At 39.8% G+C, this 19,859-nt stretch overlaps 1 protein-coding gene across 2 annotated transcripts in view; it reads left to right on the top strand.

Annotated features, from left to right (window-relative positions):
- Positions 1-19,859, top strand: part of LOC133535176 (contactin-4-like) — a 645,232-nt gene that overhangs the window by 549,681 nt on the left and 75,692 nt on the right. For both annotated transcript variants that reach the window (XM_061874742.1, XM_061874741.1), the window contains one exon: positions 13,508-13,635. In XM_061874742.1, the coding sequence (XP_061730726.1) occupies positions 13,508-13,635 (128 nt within the window). The remainder of the gene's footprint in view (positions 1-13,507; positions 13,636-19,859) is intronic.

The raw sequence follows: 19,859 nt of genomic DNA, 5'->3' as shown, positions 1-19,859 counted from the left end.
AACTCCACTATGGCTAAGACCAAAGAGCTCTAGAAGGACACCAGGAAAATAATTGTAGACCTGCACCAGACTGGGAAGAGTGAATCTACAATAGGCAAGCAGCCTGGTGTGAAAAAATCAACTGTCGGAGCAATTATCAGAAAATGGAAGACATACAAGACCACTGATAATCTCCCTCGATCTGGGGCTCCACGCAAGATCTCATCCCGTGGGTTAAAAATGATCATGATCGGTGGCACCTGGTGAATGACCTGCAGAGAGTTGGAACCAAAGTAACAAAGGTTACCATCAGTAACACACTACGCCGACAGGGAATCAAATCCTGCAGTGCCAGACGTGTCCCCCCTGTTTAAGCCAGTGCATGTCCAGGCCCGTCTGAAATGTTGCCATAGAGCACATGGGAAAATGTCATTTGGTCAGATGAAACCAAAACAGAACTTTTTGGTATAAAATTTGGAGGAAAAAGAATACTGAGTTGCATTCCAAGAACACCATACCTACTGTGAAGCATGGGGGTGGAAACATCATGCTTTGGGGCTGTTTTTCTGCTAAGGGGGACAGGACGATTGATCCGTGTTAAGGAAAGAATGAATGGGGCCATGTATCCTGAGATTTTGAGCCAAAACCTCCTTCCATCAGTGAGAGCTTTGAATGGTTGACCGAATATTTATTTTCAACCATATTTTACAAATCAATTCTTCAATGATGGGAATTCCTGGATTTTTTTTTTCACATTCTGTCTCTCACAGTTGAAGTGTACCTATGATGAAAATTACAGACCTCTGTCATCATTTGAAGTGGGAGAACTTGCACAATCGCTGGCTGACTAAATACTTTTTTGCCCCACTGTATGTAAGGGCTTTTAAGTAAATACACACCAGCTCAAAGAGAAATTACTGAAATAACAAAACCATCTTATTTTTTTTTACATTTGAAGTCTCTTCCCTTCCTGTGATTTGCACTTCACAGTCTTCATGATAATAGCCGCCGTGTGGCCGACGCTGTTTTGTCCCTTTCATCTTGTCACTTTGCAAGGAGGATCAGCGCTGTCCAGGCGCTTGATTCCCCCCCCCCCAAAAAATACACACCTGCGCTTTTCATTAGGCCGTGCCACCCTGTAGGAAAATAATCACCTTCTTCTCTCAGGTGCAATATTCCTGTGTGCAACCCGCGTGGAGCAGGGATGAAAGGAGAGGCTCTTGTGAATTATTGATACCCGCCCCTCCGCAAGCGTCTCACAGGATGTAAATTGGAAATGTCTCCTCGTCTAATAGGTCAGCCTGCACAGAGATGTCCGCGGCAGAAAAGAGAGAATGAAACACCGGGGCGGGCCTCCATCTCTTATTCGCCACCGACCAGGCGTGCCGTGACTGACTTCCACTTTACTTGACCCCGTCTGCTCATCCGTTACTTTCAGGCTAAAATAACCAACACTTACGCTGACAAATGGCCGCCGAAGCTTCCCCATACCTTACCCCAGAAAAAAAAAAAAAAATTAAAGCTGCAAGCAGCGTTGGTCGGGTCCGCCTTTGGCTGCCGCCGCTACTCAAGCCCTGGTCTAAGTCAGACCAACATAGAGGTTTTTGTTTCATGTCTCTACGATATTCCTAACAGAAATTACATGCACTTTTATCTGTTTTTTTTCCTAGGGGGCGCTAGAGCGCAATTTAGATTTTTAGGGTTTGGTTTTTTATTACATGGCAACTTTCGCCAGTCCTGATGTGTGTGTAAAATTTGGTGAGTTTTGAAGCATGTTAAGGTGGTCATATTACAGATCGGCGTTTCTGGATGTTGTTGATAAATGGCTTTCGCTTTGTGTAGTAGAGCTTTAACTTGCACTTTGAAGCATTTTAAAGGGGTCAAATTACAGCTCAAAGAGGCAAAAATGACATTTTTTAGGTAACTTTGCGCAGGTGTTCTTTGAAGGCGCGTAAAATCAAAACCGGAGCAGTAATCAAAACTCTGTTCTATGCTTTTAATCAGAAGGGTTCAATCTCTCTCCTGTGCGAGTTTGAAGCCGAAACGACAAACGCGTTTAGAGGAGATAACTTTTGAAAAAAGGTGACGGGTGTTTACAAAACTTTTATTTTGAAGGGGTAATTTTTAACTTCCTGTTGATTTTTGCTGAAAGATGTCAATTATCTAAATGTAGGTCTAAGTGAGACCTACACAGAAGTTTTTTGTTTCATGTCTTTCCGGCATTCCTACTGGAAGTTACAATCAGTTTTGTCTGTGTTTTCTTCCTAGAAGCAGTTTTTTCTGTGTTTTATTCAAAATTGCGCAAGAGCTTAATTTTGAGTTTTTTTTTTTTTTTTCATTAGATCGCAATTTCTGCCAGTCCTAATGTGTGTGCCAACTTTGGTGAGTTTTGAAGCATTTTAAGGGGGTCAAATTACAGCTGAAAGAGGCAAAAAATGAATTTTTTTGCGAAAATTTTGCTTGGAAGGGGTTTTTGCCAACTTCCTGTTGATTTTAGGTATAGCAGTTTAATTTGGGAATCTAGGTCTAAGTCAGTCATACATGGAGGTTTTTGTTTCATGTCTCTACGACATTCCTAACTGAAGTTACAAGCAGTCTGGGTTTTTTTTGCAAAAATTTTGCTTTGAAGGAGTTTTTGCCAACTTCCTGTTGATTTTAGGTATAGAAGTTTCTAATGGAGAATCTGGGTCTAAGTCAGTCCTACATGGAGGTTTTTGTTTCATGTCTCTACGACATTCCTAACGGAAGTTACAAGCAGTCTGTTTTTTTTTTTTTGCGAAAATTTTGCTCTGAAGGGGTTTTTGCCAACTTCCTGTTGATTTTAGGTGTAGAAGTTTCGAATGGGGAATCTAGGTCTAAGTCAGTCCTACATGGAGGTTTTTGTTTCACGTCTCTACGACATTCCTAACGGAAGTTACAAGCAGTCTGTTTTGTTTTTTTTTGCGAAAATTTTGCTTTGAAGGGGTTTTTGCCAACTTCCTGTTGATTTTAGGTATAGACAATTCTAATGGGGAATCTAGGTCTAAGTCAGTCCTACATGGAGGTTTTTGTTTCATGTCTCTACGACATTCCTAACGGAAGTTACAAGCAGTCTGTTTTTTTTTTTGCGAAAATTTTGCTCTGAAGGGGTTTTTGCCAACTTCCTGTTGATTTTAGGTGTAGAAGTTTCGAATGGGGAATCTAGGTCTAAGTCAGTCCTACATGGAGGTTTTTGTTTCATGTCTCTACGACATTCCTAACGGAAGTTACAAGCAGTCTGTTGTTTTTTTTTGCGAAAATTTTGCTCTGAAGGGGTTTTTGCCAACTTCCTGTTGATTTTAGGTATAGAAGTTTCGAATGGGGAATCTAGGTCTAAGTCGTTCCTACATGGAGGTTTTTATTTCATGTCTCTACGACATTCCTAACGGAAGTTACAAGCAGTCTGTTTTTTTTTTTTGTGAAAATTTTGCTCTGAAGGGGTTTTTGCCAACTTCCTGTTGATTTTAGGTATAGAAGTTTCGAATGGGGAATCTAGGTCTAAGTCAGTCCTACATGGAGGTTTTTGTTTCATGTCTCTACGACATTCCTAACGGAAGTTACAAACAGTCTGTTTTTCTTTCCTTCCTAGGGGGCGCTAGCGCGCAATGTTGATTTTTCTGGTTTTGCTGCCTAATATGTTGAGAAGGCATGCCAGACCGACTTGTGTGTCAAATTTGGTGAGTTTTGAAGCATGTTAAGGGGGTCAAATTACAGCGCATAGGTGCGGAAGAAAGAAAGAATAATAAAACGCACCAGTTTCAATAGGCTGCGATGAGGTGGCGACTTGTCCAGGGTGTACACCGCCTTCCGCCCGATTGTAGCTGAGATAGGCGCCAGCACCCCCTGCGACCCCAAAAGGGAATAAGCGGTAGAAAGTGGATGGATGGATGGAGTTTCAATAGGGTCCTTGGCCCATGTGGAGTCCTTTGCCATGGGCCTGCGGACCCTAAAAAAGGAAGAGAATACAGGCTAAGAATGGACTCGGTGTGATCCGTTGTGCTTGGCACGCAGAGCCACTTGTTAGGATCCTCTTACAAGATGCATGGTGTGCGAGTCACATGGCACCTATTTTGTCCCTGAGGAGAAGGCAATTGTGGAAGTGGAGATGGCGCTGCACCGAGGCGTTTAGTTATATTGAAGTATTTGCTGCGAGCCTTGCAGCAAAACCTTATTAAGGTCAGAGTTTGTTCGAGTTGCCGTATTTTTTTGGGGGGGGGGGCCGTATATAGCAGTGGTTCTCCACCTTTTTTCTGTGATGTACCCCCTGTGAACATTTTTTAAATTCAAGTACAATACAGCACTATGTCATCAGTTTCTGATTTATTAAATTGTATAAAGTAGGGATGCACCGATTAATCGGTAACCGAATATATTCGGCCGAATATGGCAAAAAAAGCCACATTCGGCCTTCGGTGGAATGAGTTAAAAACAAGGCCGAATAGTGGCGTGTGACGCAATTTTTTGACGCGGTGACGTTGGGATATGTTGTGTACCTGTATAAGTGTATGAGGTTACAAGCACACACTTATTGAGATCTACTTGAGCCTTCTGTTTACATTATTAGCATATCTACTGTGGCTAAGCAGACTTTTGCCAAAAGGACAATAATTAATTTGTTGTGGGTTTATCCACTTTAATGCACTTTGTTTTTTTTTTGGAATGCATGTTTTGTTTGAAGGCCTAATATAAATGAAAAACTTTGTGCTTTTTTTGAAAAGCAAAGACTACTGAAACATTAAAAAAATGTCAATATTCAATAAAAAAATACTTTATTTGAAAAACATGTCTAAATATTTATTCTAGGCTATTTATGCAATATAAAAAAAATGGTGAAAAACTGCATTCATTATTCGGTATTCGGCCTTTGGCCAAGCGTTTAAATTTTATTCGGCTTCGGCCACAAATTTTCATTTCGGTGCATCCATAGTATAAAATATTGCTCATTTGTAGTAGTCTTTCATGAAATACCGTATTTACTTGAACTGCCGAAGGGCGCTAATTAATTTAAAACCTCTTCTCACTCCGGCACTTACCAAAGGCATGCGGTAAATTTAGGCCTGCGCTTATAAATTTGAGTGTGATGTAGGGATACCATCATAAAAATGGTATGGGGCGGCATAGCTCGGTTGGTAGAGTGGCCGTGCCAGCAACTTGAGGGTTGCAGGTTCGATTCCCGCTTGTGCCATCCTAGTCACTGCCGTTGTGTCCTTGGGCAAGACACTTTACCCACCTGCTCCCAGTGCCACCCACACTGGTTTAAATGTAACTTAGATATTCGGTGTCACTATGTAAAGCGCTTTGAGTCACTAGAGAAAAGCGCTGTATAAATATAATTTACAAAAAAAAAAAAGAAAAGCACATTTAATTAAAAAAAACCTTATTATGGTCTTACCTTTACTTATAAATGAAGTCCATGTGCAGCTCCTTCTGATCAAAAGCATCGATAACTTGTTTATAGAAGTCTTCCTTATCTTTCTTCAGTTTTAAAAGTCTCTCTGTCCCGATGGAGATCTTCCTTTATTACCTCCTGCTTCCATTGAAAGTCCAGTTTAGAAAACTGTTTTATTTTAGATATGTAATCCTCCATGTTAAAAGTGCAAGCGAGAAAGAAAAATAACTGATCGCTGCTTGTTGTCACTTCTTCTGCAACCGAGTAGTCGCAAGAAGGATCACTAGCGCCCTCTACCACCAGGAGGCGGGAGTCATTTAATGACTCATATTTGACACACGCAGCTACGGTATATTAATAAAACATAGCTGCTTACTGTTCTTTTTAGCATATTCAATAGCTTAGACCTTAAATCCTACTGAATAGCTCTTAATCTTCTTCCCTTTATGCGATTTCAAATGATTGAAATCAGCCTCCTCCATTTTGAAAATGATGACAGGTGAAGTGTCACTCGTGACGTGACGAGTTTGACCCGGCAGAATTTATAGGCATATGCTAATTATTCGACATCGTGTCATCCAGACCAAAAGGGAAGCGAACCATCCAGACTGTTATCGACGCAAAGTTCTAAAGCCAGCATCTGTGAAGGCACCATTAATGCTGTAAGGCAGTGGTCCCCAACCACCGGGCCGCAGAATTTTTTTTATAAATTTTTCTTTAAAAAAAAAATTAAAAAAAAAAGATCTAAATTTTTTATTTTTTTATTAAATCAACATAAAAAACACAATATACACTTACAATTAGTGCACCAACCACAAAACCTCCCTTTTTCATGACAAAAACATTAACAAAAAATATTTTACCATTCTGTATTCTGAAGGCGATCTATGTTGTGTGCTACTCCAGCATCAATATCAGCAGCGTCCTCCTGACCGTCACCGTCAGCGTCGGGTTCAAAGCGTTATGGCTCTATCCCTTGTTGCGGTTGGGCCTGGCCGAGTGGTCTTGCCACCCCCACGGCTGCCACGGTGCCTCTCCCAGCGTCTTCCCTATCTGAATCACTCCCACTGCCCTCTTGTCTTTTTTTTTTTTCCCTAGTCCTTCACTCTCACTTTCCTCATCCACGAATCTTTCATCCTCGCTCAAAATAATGGGGAAATCGTCGCTTTTTTGGTCCGAATCGCTCTCGCTGCTGGTGGCCATGATTGTAAACAATGTTGAGATGTGAGTAGCTCCACAACCCGTGATGTCACGCGCATTTCGTCAGCTACAGGCAAGGCTTTTTTTTATCAGCGCCAAAAGTTGCGAACTTTATCGTCGGTGTTCTCTACTAAATCCTTTCAGCAAAAATATGGCAATATCGCGAAATGAGCAAGTATGACACGTGGGCGGCATAGCTCGGTTGGTAGAGTGGCCGTGCCAGCAACTTGAGGGTTGCAGGTTCGATTCCCGCTTGTGCCATCGTAGTCACTGCCGTTGTGTCCTTGGGCAAGACACTTTACCCACCTGCTCCCAGTGCCACCCACACTGGTTTAAATGTAACTTAGATATTGGGTGTCACTATGTAAAGCGCTTTGAGTCACTTGAGAAAAGCGCTATATAAATATAATTCACTTCACATAGAATAGACCTGCTATTCCATTTTAAAAAAGAAAATCGCATTTCAGTAGCCTTTTAATTGGAGACTATAAATGAGTGCGAGTGTGAATGGTTGTCGAGCAGTTAGTGCCCCCCAGTGGCGACCAGTACCCAATTTCTTGCCAATTAACTGGGATAGGCTCAAGCTTGCCCGTGACCCTAATGAGGACAAGCGGTATATAAAAAAAAAAAATGAATGGCTGGAAAAAATCGGCCTGATTTCCATGGTCACAGTTTGTCTTTCCTGCCTCTTATTAAGAAAATGTCAACTTTATTTATTTATTTATTTTTTAGCATTTTTGACCTTTTTGGAAGCACTGTGGTCATTGTATAAAAAGGGCAGGAAGCTTCTATTCCCCTTTTCTCAAAGTGCCGTCTTGCATTATTTACCAATGAAAGCAAAAAAAACAAAAAAAAAAAAACATTCCTCATTTTGTCAATGGCAAACATGATTTAATTAGAAACGGCCAAATGTATTTTTTTTTTTAATTTTATTTTACAATGCGTGTCTAGGGCTTCACGGTGGCAGAGGGGTTAGTGTGTCTGCCTCACAATACGAAGGTCCTGCAGTCCTGGGTTCAAATCCAGGCTCGGGATCTTTCTGTTTGGAGTTTGCATGTCCTTCCCGTGACTGCGTGGGTTCCCTCCGAGTACTCCGGCTTCCTCCCACTTCCAAAGACATGCACCTGGGGATAGGTTGATTGGCAACACTAAATGGTCCCTAGTGTGTGAATGTGAGTGTGAATGTTGTCTGTCTATCTGTGTTGGCCCTGTGATGAGGTGGCGACTTGTCCAGGGTGTACCCCGCCTTCCGCCCGATTGTAGCTGAGATAGGCGCCAGCGACCCCAAAAGGGAATAAGCGGTAGAAAATGGATGGAATGCGTGTCTATTGGAAGAGATTTTGTAAAACTTCCGACTTAGTTTTTGCCTGTGACTTTCGCGCTAAGTCAAAAGAATGGTTGGGTTCCCAGAGCCACCGGGGCTCCCAGAATCAGGTGATAATAAGAAAATGCGTGATGGCAGCTGGTGGTGTGATATATAATACTTGCACTTGTCATACTAAAGACAGCGACGATTGCTTTCAACACCACAAATGTGTGTTAACTTCACACGTCGGATCCGCCTAATTTAGACCTCTGATAGTATCGCCGCGTCAACTTCCACCTGCCAAGTTGAGTGGGTGCTGTTCACGTCACACCCAACGGAAATCCCCTAGGGAAATTCAACCAAGGCCCGCGAATTATGCGCGACTCTGCACCTTGCACACAAACGTTGCACAGTCATCGGTTTTGCCAATCAAATTTGTCCCTGAGCAGCACTCAGACGCTCATGTCCACCAATCAAATGTGTCCTCACATTGTTTACCCACCTCTGCACTTCCTTGCTGGCCGTATATTCCGGACCATAGGGCGCACCGGATTATAAGGCGCACTACCGACAAATGCTCTATTTTCTATTTTTCATTGGCTTTGTAGTGATTCCCAAAGCCCAAAAAAAGTCTGCGGGCTATAGAGCGTTTTCCGTTCGGGCTCCAGTACTCTGGAATGCCCTCCCGGTAACAGTTCGAGATGCCACCTCAGTAGAAGCATTCAAGTCTCACCTTAAAACTCATTTGTATACTCTAGCCTTTAAATAGACTCCCTTTTTAGACCAGTTGATCTGCCGTTTCTTTTCTTTTTCTTCTATGTCCCACTCTCCCTTGTGGAGGGGGTCCGGTCCGATCCGGTGGCCATGTACTGCTCGCCTGTGTATCGGCTGGGGACATCTCTGCGCTGCTGATCCGCCTCCGCTTGGGATGGTTTCCTGCTGGCTGCGCTGTGAACGGGACTCTCGCTGCTGTTTTGGATCCGCTTTGGACTGGACTCTCGCGACTGTGTTGGATCCATTATGGATTGAACTTTCACAGTATCATGTTAGACCCGCTCGACATCCATTGCTTTCCTCCTCTCCAAGGTTCTCATAGTCATCATTGTCACCGACGTCCCACTGGGTGTGAGTTTTCCTTGCCCTTATGTGGGCCTACCGAGGATGTCGTGGTGGTTTGTGTTGTGGTTTGTGCAGCCCTTTGAGACACTAGTGATTTAGGGCTATATAAGTAAACATTGATTGATTGATTGATACAAACCCCGTTTCCATTTGAGTTAGGAAATTGTGTTAGATGTAAATATAAACAGAATACAATGATTTGCTAATCCTTTTCAACCCATATTCAGTTGAATGCACTACAAAGACAAGATTTTTTTATGTTCAAACTCATAAACTTTTTTTATTTTGTGCAAATAATAATTAACTTAGAATTTCATGGCTGCCACACGTGCCAAAGTAGTTGGGAAAGGGCATGTTCACCACTGTGTTACATCACCTTTTCCTTTAACAACACTCAATAAACGTTTGGGAACTGAGGAAAATAATCGTTGAAGCTTTGAAAGTGGAAATCTTTCCCATTCATCGGTTTTGCCAATCAAATTTGTCCCTGAGCAGCACTCAGACGCTCATGTCCACCAATCAAATATGTCCTCACATTGTTTACCCACCTCTGCACTTCCCTGCTGGCCGTATTTTCCGGACCATAGGGCGCACCGGATTATAAGGCGCACTACCGACAAATGGTCTATTTTCTATCTTTTTTTATACAAACCCTGTTTCCATATGAGTTGGGAAATTGTGTTAGATGTAAATATAAACAGAATACAATGATTTGCTAATCCTTTTCAAGCCATATTCAGTTGAATATGCTACAAAGACAAGATTTCTTCATGTTCAAACTCATAAACTTATTTTATTTTGTGCAAATAATAATTAACTTAGAATTTCATGGCTGCAACACGTGCCAAAGTAGTTGGGAAAGGGCATGTTCGCCACTGTGTTACATCACCTTTTCTTTTAACAACACTCAATAAACGTTTGGGAACTGAGGAAAATAATTGTTGAAGCTTTGAAAGTGGAAATCTTTCCCATTCATCGGTTTTGCCAATCAAATTTGTCCCTGAGCAGCACTCAGACGCTCATGTCCACCAATCAAATGTGTCCTCACATTGTTTACCCACCTCTGCACTTCCTTGCTGGCCGTATTTTCCGGACCATAGGGCGCACCGGATTATAAGGCGCACTACCGACAAATGCTCTATTTTCTATCTTTTTTCATAAAAACCCCGTTTCCATTTGAGTTAGGAAATTGTGTTAGATGTAAATATAAACAGAATACAATGATTTGCTAATCCTTTTCAACCCATATTCAGTTGAATATGCTACAAAGACAAGATTTATTTATGTTCAAACTCATAAACTTATTTTATTTTGTGCAAATAATAATTAACTTAGAATTTCATGGCTGCAACACATGCCAAAGTAGTTGGGAAAGGGCATGTTCACCACTGTGTTACATCACCTTTTCTTTTAACAACACTCAATAAACGTTTGGGAACTGAGGAAAATAATTGTTGAAGCTTTGAAAGTGGAAATCTTTCCCATTCTTGTTTTATGTAGAGCTTCAGTTGTTCAATAGTCTGGGGTCTCCGCTGTCGTATTTTACGCTTCATAATGCGCCACACATTTTCCATGGGAGACAGGTCTGGACTGCAGGCGGGCATGATAATGTTGCTTGAATGACAACATATGTTGCTCCAAAACCTGTATGGACCATTCAGCATTAATGGTGCCTTCACAGATGTGTAAGTTACCCATGCCTTGGGCACTAATACACCCCCATACCATCACACATGCTGGCTTTTGAACTTTTCGCCTATAACAATCCGAATGGTTATTTTCCTCTTTGTTCTGGAGGACACCACATCCACAGTTTCCAAATGTAATTTGAAATGTGGACTCGTCAGACCACACAACACTTTTCCACTTTGCATCAGTCCATCTTAGATGATCTCGGGCCCAGGAAAGCCGGCGGTGTTTCTGGATGCTGTTGATAAATGGGTTTTGCTTTACATTGTAGAGTTTTAACTTGCACTCACAGATGTAGCGACCAACTGTCGGTACTGACAGTGGTTTTATGAAGTGTTCCTGAGCTCATGTGGTGATATCCTTTACACACTGATGTCGGTTTTTGATGCAGTGCCGTCTAAGGGATCAAAGTACCGTAATATCATCGCTTACGTGCAGTGATTTCTCCAGATTCTCTGAACCTTTTGATGTTTTTACGGACCGTAGATGGTAAAATCCCTAAATTCCTTGCAATAGCTCGTTGAGAAATGTTCTAAAACTGTTCGACAATTTGCTTACAAAGTGGTGATCGTTCCCCCATCCTTGTTTGTGAATGACTTAGCATTTCATGGAAGCTGCTTTTATACCCAATCATGGCACCCACCTGTTCCCAATTAGCCTGCACACCTGTGGGATGTTCCAAATAAGTGTTTGATGAGCATTCCTCAACTTTATCAGTATTTATTGCCACCTTTCCCAACTTCTTTGTCACGTGTTGCTGGCATCAAATTTTAAAGTTGTTGATTATTTGCAAAGAAAAAAAATGTTTATCAGTTTGAACATCAAATATGTTGTCTTTGTAGCATATTCAACTGAATATGGCTTGAAAAGGATTTGCAAATCATTGTATTCTGTTTATATTTACATCTAACACAATTTCCTAACTCATTTGGAAACGGGTTTGTATATAAGGCGCACCGAATTATAGGGTGCCTTTAATGAGTCATATTTTAAATGTTTTTCTAAATGTAAAACACTTCCTTGTGGTCTACATAACATGTGATGGTGGTTCTTTGGTCAAAATGTTGCATAGATGATGTTTTACGGATCATCTTCATGCCGCTTTCTGACAGTCGCTTCAGGATGTGCCGTTTTGTGGGCGGTCGTATTTACCTGGCTCACTTTCGACCGGGTCTTCTCCCCGTCATCTTTGTTGTAGCGGTGTAGCGTGCAAGGACGAGAGTGGAAGAATTTTCAAAAGATGGAGCTAACTGTTTTAATGACATTCAGACTTTACTTAAATCAGTAACGGAGCCATACATGCATACATGTATGTATATATACGTATGTATATGTATGTATATGTGTAAAGATGTGTGTATGTATTAATGTGTGTGTATCTATGTATATACATATGTGTATATATGTGTAAATGTATTAATGTCTATATATACATATGTATATAGGTATATGTGTATATATGTGTTTATGTATGTACTGTATATACATATGTGTATTTATGTGTATATTTATATATACGTATATGTGTATATTAAAGTGTGTATATATATATATATATATGTATATATATATATACATATATATATATATATATATATATATATATATTTGTATTTATGTATATATATATGTGTATGTATATATCTGTGTATATAAGTGTGCATATATATTTATATATACACATATATATATTTATGTAAATATATGTGAAGTGAATTATGTTTATATAGCGCTTTTCTCTAATGACTCAATGTACTTTTACATTGTGAAAAGTGCTTTGTATATATATATATATATGTGCATGTCTTTGGAGATGTACAGTACATATTAATTTAATGTATACCGTATTTCCTTAAATTGCCGCCGGGGCGCTAATTAATTTAAAACCTCTTCTCACTCCTGCGCTTACCAAAGGCATGCGTTAAAAGTAAGCATGCGCTAATTATTTTAAAACATCTTCTCACTCCGGCACTTACCAAAGGCATGTGGTAAAAATTTGAGTGTGATGTAAGCTTGGACCTTAAATCCTACTGAATAGCTCTTAATCTTCTTCCCTTTATGCGATTTCAAATTACTGGTATTGAAATCAGCCTCCTCCATTTTGAAAATGATGACAGGGGAAGTGCCACTCGTGACGTCACGAGTTTGACCAGGCGGTAATACTAAGCATGCGCTAATTATTTTGGGAAGCGAGTTTGACCCGGCAGTAATTCAAGGCAGGTGCATACTATATACCCTGCGGCAATTCAAGGAAATACGGTATATAGCTGATCATTTTTATAATTGGATATTAAAATTATGTGAATAGTGGACTCTTACCATGTTTACTTCCGTGACAACCTCCAAGTTTTATAATCAATCAGAAATATCAAGCAGCTAAAACGCACCAAACATGGATACGTGTGATGACATTTTTCCCGTCATGCTTGGTAATTGATTTCAATGGGTGTAATTCGGATTTTTTTTTATGGTGCATGGATGGTTTTTTTTATAATATCCACAAATTGTGTAATATTGTGTTTTGTGTGACTATGTCTGTTAGCATTTTGTGTTGGTTCATATTATTTATTTTTTTATTTGCACATGACTAGGGAAGGTTGTTTGCATTGGGTCATATCAGTAAATGTTGTGCTTGGCCCCATTCAATGGACGATAAGGGGCCATAGACAAAATTAAAATCTACAAATAACCTATAAATAAAGTCATATTGTCCGTACAACCCTGGTGAATACTTTCTGTCGTAGGCCTGCACTACCAGGGGAACAATAACTTTTTTTTAACACTTCATTTGTATATTTTGACCACAGGGTTTCCATTTTGGACAATGGCAACCTTCGCATATGGAACATAACCAAATCAGACGACGGCCCTTACACCTGCATGGCAAGGAACCAGTTTGGCGTGGCCACCAGTACGGGAACCGTCACAGTTAAAGGTATTTCCTATCTTCTGCTTCCCTTACACCAGGGGTCACCAACCTCTTTGAAAGCAAGAGCTACTTCTTGGGTACTGATTAATGCCAAGGGCTACCAGTTTGATACACACTTCAATAAATTGCCAGAAATAGCCAATTTGCTCAATTTACCTTTAAAAAAAAATCTATATATATAAAAAAAATGGGTATTTCTGTGTGGCGACTTGTCCAGGGTGTACCCTGCCTTCCGCCCGATTGTAGCTGAGATAGGCGCCAGCGACCCCGAAAGGGAATAAGCGGTAGAAAATGGATGGATGGATGGGTATTTCTGTTTGTCATTCCGTCGTACATTTTTTTTCCTTTTACGGAAGGTTTTTTGTAGAGAATAAATGATGAAAACAAGGGTTTAAAAGAGGAGAAACCACGAAAAAAATTGAAATTAAATTTTTTCGACTCTTTAAAATTCAAAGTTCAACTGAAAAAAATTAAGAGAAAAACTGGCTAATTCGAATCTTTTTGAAAACATTTAAAAAGGAATTTAGGGAACATCATTAGTCATTTTTCCTGATTAAGATTAATTTTAGAATTTTGATGACATATTTTAAATAGGTTAAAATCCAATCTGCACTTTGTTAGAATATATAACAAATTGGACCAAGCTATTTGTCTAACAAAGACAAATCATTATTTCTTCTAGATTTTCCAGAACAAAAAATGTAAAAGAAATTCAAAAGACTTTGAAATAAAATTTAAATTTGATTCTTCAGATTTTCTACATTTGCCAGAATATTTTTGGGGATTTTAATCATAATAAGTTTGTAGAAATATTTCACAAATATTCTTCGTCGAAAAAACAGAAGCTAAAATCAAGAATGAAATCAAAATGTATTTATTATTCTTTACAATAAAAAAATTTAAAAAATACTTGAACATTGATTTAAATTGTCAGGAAAGAAGAGGAAGGAATTTAAAAGGTAAAAAGGTATATGTGTTTAAAAATCCTAAAATCATTTTAAGGTTGTATTTTTTTTCTAAAATTTTATTTCTGCAAGTTATAAGCAGCAAAGTAAAAAAAAAAAAAGAATTTATTTAAACAACTGAAGACCTTTCAAATATTTTCTTGGATTTTCAAATTCTATTTGAGTTTTGTCTCTCTTAGAATTAAAAATGTCCAGCAACGCCAGACCAGCTTGCTAGTAAATAAATAAAATAAAATAAAAAATAGAGGCAGCTCACTGGTAAGTGCTGCTATTTGAGCTATTTTTAGAACAGGCCAGCGGGCGACTCATCTGGTCCTTACGGGCGACCTGCTTTACACGATGCACCTCCTGGCTGTTCAAACAGTCGGGGCCATGGAAAAAAATGCATGTTTTATATAAAAACACCTTTTGGAAGACGCCTCCTCCTTCCCTTTTGCGGAACCGCGTTCTCGAGCGAGACACCCCGGTCACCGTGTGCGTTTGTGAAGGTGTTAAAATCCCTCGCCACCCTCCCTCGCTGACTCCAGTGTCATCAGAGGATATTCTGTGTAGAAAACGACCTCATGTTGTTAGATCATCAGCGGCGGGGGATTGCGTTTCTGCTCCAATGCTGTGACTTATTATACTTCATTAAAAATGAATGTGAGCCGGGTATAAAGTGCTTTGGATTGAGCGCCTCCAGTCTGTGCCGATTTTCTGTTCTATTTCCCATTAGGAATTGCGTTATTACCTGCTGTAGTTTGTGGGGGGGACTGGCTGACATTTTTATTGAACTATGTCCTCGCCGTGACCTGCTTTTCACAGAGGTTGCCCGCTACATTTGGGGTGTTGTTACTTCTTCTGCTTTGACCTTCCTTGTCAGCCAACTTGTATAGATTTATAGGATTCCTGATCTTCTTATTCCGGCCCCCAGGGAGAGCACTTTTGCTCCGTATCTCACATGTCTATTGATGTGCATCCATATTTGAACAGGCTACTATTTGCCAAAACAGGAATGCAGTATATTCTCCGCAGCGTCCAGGCGACCGAAAATTCACTAACAAGTTCCCTTTATGTGTTTTCTGCTCCTGAAGAGCGAATCTGGCTGTCATTTCCCATAATAACACTTTGTTTTTGAGTACCGTATTTCCTTGATTTGCAAATTAATTCAAAACCTCTTCTCACTCCGGCGTTTACCAAAGGCATGCGGTAAATGTAGGCCTGCGCTTATAAATTTCAGTTTGATGTAAGGATACCATCATGACGTTATTATGGTCTTACCTTTACTTATAAATGAAGTCCATGCGCAGCTCCTTCTGATCAAAAGCATCGATAACTTGTTTATAGAAGTCTTCCTTATCTTTCTTCAGTTTTAAAAGTCTCTCTGTCTCGATGGAGATCTTCCTTTATTACCTCCTGCTTCCATTGAAAGTCCAGTTTAGAAAACGGTTTTATTTTAGATATGTAATCCTCCATGTTAAAAGTGCAAGCGAGAGGAAAAATATTTAATGACTCATATTTGACACACGCAGCTACGGTATATTAATAAAATATAGCTGCTTACTGTTCTTTTTAGCATATTCAATATCTTGGACCTTAAATCCTACTGAATAGCTCTTAATCTTCTTCCCTTTATGCGATTTCAAATGATTGAAATCAGCCTCCTCCATTTTGAAAAAGATGACAGGTGAAGTGTCACTCGTGACGTGATGAGTTTGACCCGGCAGAGTTTCTAGGCACATCGTGTCATCCAGACCAAAGGGAAAGCGAACCATCCAGACTGTTATCAACGCAAAGTTCAAAAGCCAGCATCGGTGAAGGCACCATTAATGCTGTAAGGCAGTGGTCCCAAACCACTGTCTTCTCACTCCGGCGTTTACCAAAGGCATGCGGTAAATGTAGGCCTGCGTTTATAAATTTGAGTGTGATGTAAGGATACCATCATGACGTTATTATGGTCTTACCTTTACTTATAAATGAAGTCCATGCGCAGCTCCTTCTGATCAAAAGCATCGATAACTTGTTTATAGAAGTCTTCCTTATCTTTCTTCAGTTTTAAAAGTCGCTCTGTCTCGATGGAGATCTTCCTTTATTACCTCCTGCTTCGATTGAAAGTCCAGTTTAGAAAACGGTTTTATTTTAGATATGTAATCCTCCATGTTAAAAGTGCAAGCGAGAGGAAAAATATTTAATGACTCATATTTGACACACGCAGCTACGGTATATTAATAAAATATAGCTGCTTACTGTTCTTTTTAGCATATTCAATAGCTTGGACCTTAAATCCTACTGAATAGCTCTTAATCTTCTTCCCTTTATGCTATTTCAAATGATTGAAATCAGCCTCCTCCATTTTGAAAATGATGACAGGTGAAGTGTCACTCATGACGTGATGAGTGACACTTGGTCAACAGCCATACAGGTCACATTGAGGGTGGCCGTATAAACAACTTTAGCACAGTTACAAATATGCGTCACACTGTGAACCCACACCAAACAAGAATGACAAACACATTTCAGGTGAACATCCGCACCGTAACACAACAGAACAAATACCAAGAACCCCTTGCAGCACTAACTCTTCTGGGGAAACTTCCAGCAAACTGACCAATAATTAACGTTTTATTCATGGATTTTCTCTTGTTACTTCAAGGCTTGAATGTTTGGTTCATTCATTATTGTTATTTTATTTTCAAATTTATTGTTAGCCTGTGGAAAAAATGTGATATTTACCTCAGAAGATTGCAAAGAGAAAAAAAGGCATTACATTTTTTTTTTAATTTTATTTGATATGCCATTGATATTTTTTTTAATTATTATTATTATTATTTGAAACTGGATTTTGCATGTCACTAAAGTTATATAAGCCTTGCTTGTTCAATATTTAATGCAACACTTGTTTGGGTCCCTATTAAAAGGTTCATTTGTTCAACCTTGGCCCGCTGCTTTGTTCGGTTTTAAATTTTGGCCCACTCTGTATTTGACTTTGACACCCCTGGTCTATGAGAACGCGTATAGAAGGACGTGGGGGGGGTGGGAGCAGTCAGATATTTGATGGGTGTTGTGTTGATGCTGCAGCAATGCAATGTCCAGAGTACAATTATTGAGGTGGTGAAGAGTGAGGTAATAAGATGGTCGGGGGCAGTAAAGGGGCATGCTGTTCATTTAGCAGTCTCACAGCCTGGGGATACAGACTGTGAGATATTCTGCTGGTCCTGGCGCCAATCGATCTGTACCTCCTTCCAGAGGGTAGCAGCTTGAAGAGGCCATGTGCTAACTGCTATATGCTACGGCCGTAGCTATTGAGATGGATCATTTCATCGTTGGCGATAACGTATAAAAAGTGAGAAGGGCTGAACAAAAATGGCGTTGAAAAGGTAATCATGTAGTGCAGATTACAAGCTGGATGTAGTGAAATATGCAGCAGAAAAACGACAAGAGGAAGCGGCGCATACCTTTGGAGTTGGCAGAGTTGTTTAGAAGCAGAAGATTTCATGGGATTTATGGATTAGGAGTGACAGATAGTTTGGTAAAGGTATAGCATGTTCTATATGTTATAGTTAGTTGAATGACTCTTACCATACCAACCTTTTTGAAACCAAGAGCTACTTCTTGGGTATTGATTAATGCGAAGGGCTACCAGTTTGATACACACTTCAATAAATTGCCAGAAATAGCCAATTTGCTCAATTTACCTTTAATAAATAAATCTGTATATATATAAAAATGGGTCATTCCGTCGTACATTTTTTTTCCTTTCACGGAAGGTTTTTTTGTATAGAATAAATGATGAAAAAAAACACTTAATTTTGGACCGCTCGCCTGTATCGGTTGGGGACATCTCTACGCTGCTGATCCGCTTGAGATGGTTTCCTGTGGACGGGACTCTCACTGCTGTCTTGGAGCCACTATGGATTGAACTTTCACAGTATCATGTTAGACCCGCTCCACATCCATTGCTTTCGGTCCCCTAGAGGGGGGGGGTTGCCCACATCTGAGGTCCTCTCCAAGGTTTCTCATATTCAGCATTGTCACTGGCGTCCCACTGGATGTGAATTCTCCCTGCCCACTGGGTGTGAGTTTTCCTTGCCCTTTTGTGGGTTCTTCCGAGGATGTTGTAGTCGTAATGATTTGTGCAGTCCTTTGAGACATTTGTGATTTGGGGCTATATAAATAAACATTGATTGATTGATTGAATTGGACGGCTTAAAAGAGGAGAAAACACGAAAAAAATGAAAATTTAATTTTGAAACGTGGCGCGGTTGGGAGAGTGGCCGTGCCAGCAACCTGAGGGTTCCTGGTTCAATCCCCACCTTCTACTAACCTCGTCACGCCTGTTGTGTCCTTGAGCAAGACACTTCACCCTTGCTCCTGATGGTTCGTGGTTAGCGCCTTGCATGGCAGCTCCCTCCATCAGTGTGTGAATGTGTGTGTGAATGTGGAAGTAGTGTCAAAGCGCTTTGAGTACCTTGAAGGTAGAAAAGCGCTATACAAGTACAACCCATTTACCATTACATAGTTCATCTTCAATTTCGACTCTTTAAAATTCAAAATTCAACCGAAAAAAATGAAGAGAAAAACTAGCTAATTGGAATCTTTTTGAAAAAATCCAAAAAATAATTTATGGAACATCATTAGTTATTTTTCCTGATTAAGATTAATTTTAGAATTTTGATGACATGTTTTAAATACGTTGAAATCCAATCTGCACTTTGTTAGAACATATAACAAATTGGAAATTGCACCTAGCTATATTTATAACCAAGACAAATCATTATTTCTTCTAGATTTTCCAGAACAAACATTTTAAAAGAAATTCAAAAGGCTTTGAAATAACATTTAAATTAGATTTTTACAGATTTTCGAGATTTGCCAGAATAATTTTTGGCAATTTTAATCATGATAAGTTTGAATAAATGTTTCACAGATATTCTTGGTCGAAAAAACAGAAGCGAAAATTAGGAATTTTTTTTATATTTATATTTATTATATTTATAAAGCGCTTTACTCAAGTGACTCAAAGCGCTTTACATAGTGAAACCCAATATCTAAGTTACATTTAAACCAGTGTGGGTGGCACTGGGAGCAGGTGGGTAAAGTGTCTTGCCCAAGGACACAACGGCAGTAACTAGGATGGCACAAGCGGGAATCGAACCTGCAACCCTCAAGTTGCTGATTGGCATAGCTCGGTTGGTTTTGGTTTCATCTGACCACATGACATTCTCCCAATCCTCTGCTGTATCATCCATGTATCCATTTTGGTATCAACTCAACTGGTGGTGTTTG

The sequence above is a fragment of the Nerophis ophidion genome, linkage group LG16 (genome assembly GCF_033978795.1).
Source record: "Nerophis ophidion isolate RoL-2023_Sa linkage group LG16, RoL_Noph_v1.0, whole genome shotgun sequence".
Taxonomy (NCBI): domain Eukaryota; kingdom Metazoa; phylum Chordata; class Actinopteri; order Syngnathiformes; family Syngnathidae; genus Nerophis; species Nerophis ophidion.
This window is presented reverse-complemented; position numbering and strand designations above follow the sequence as displayed.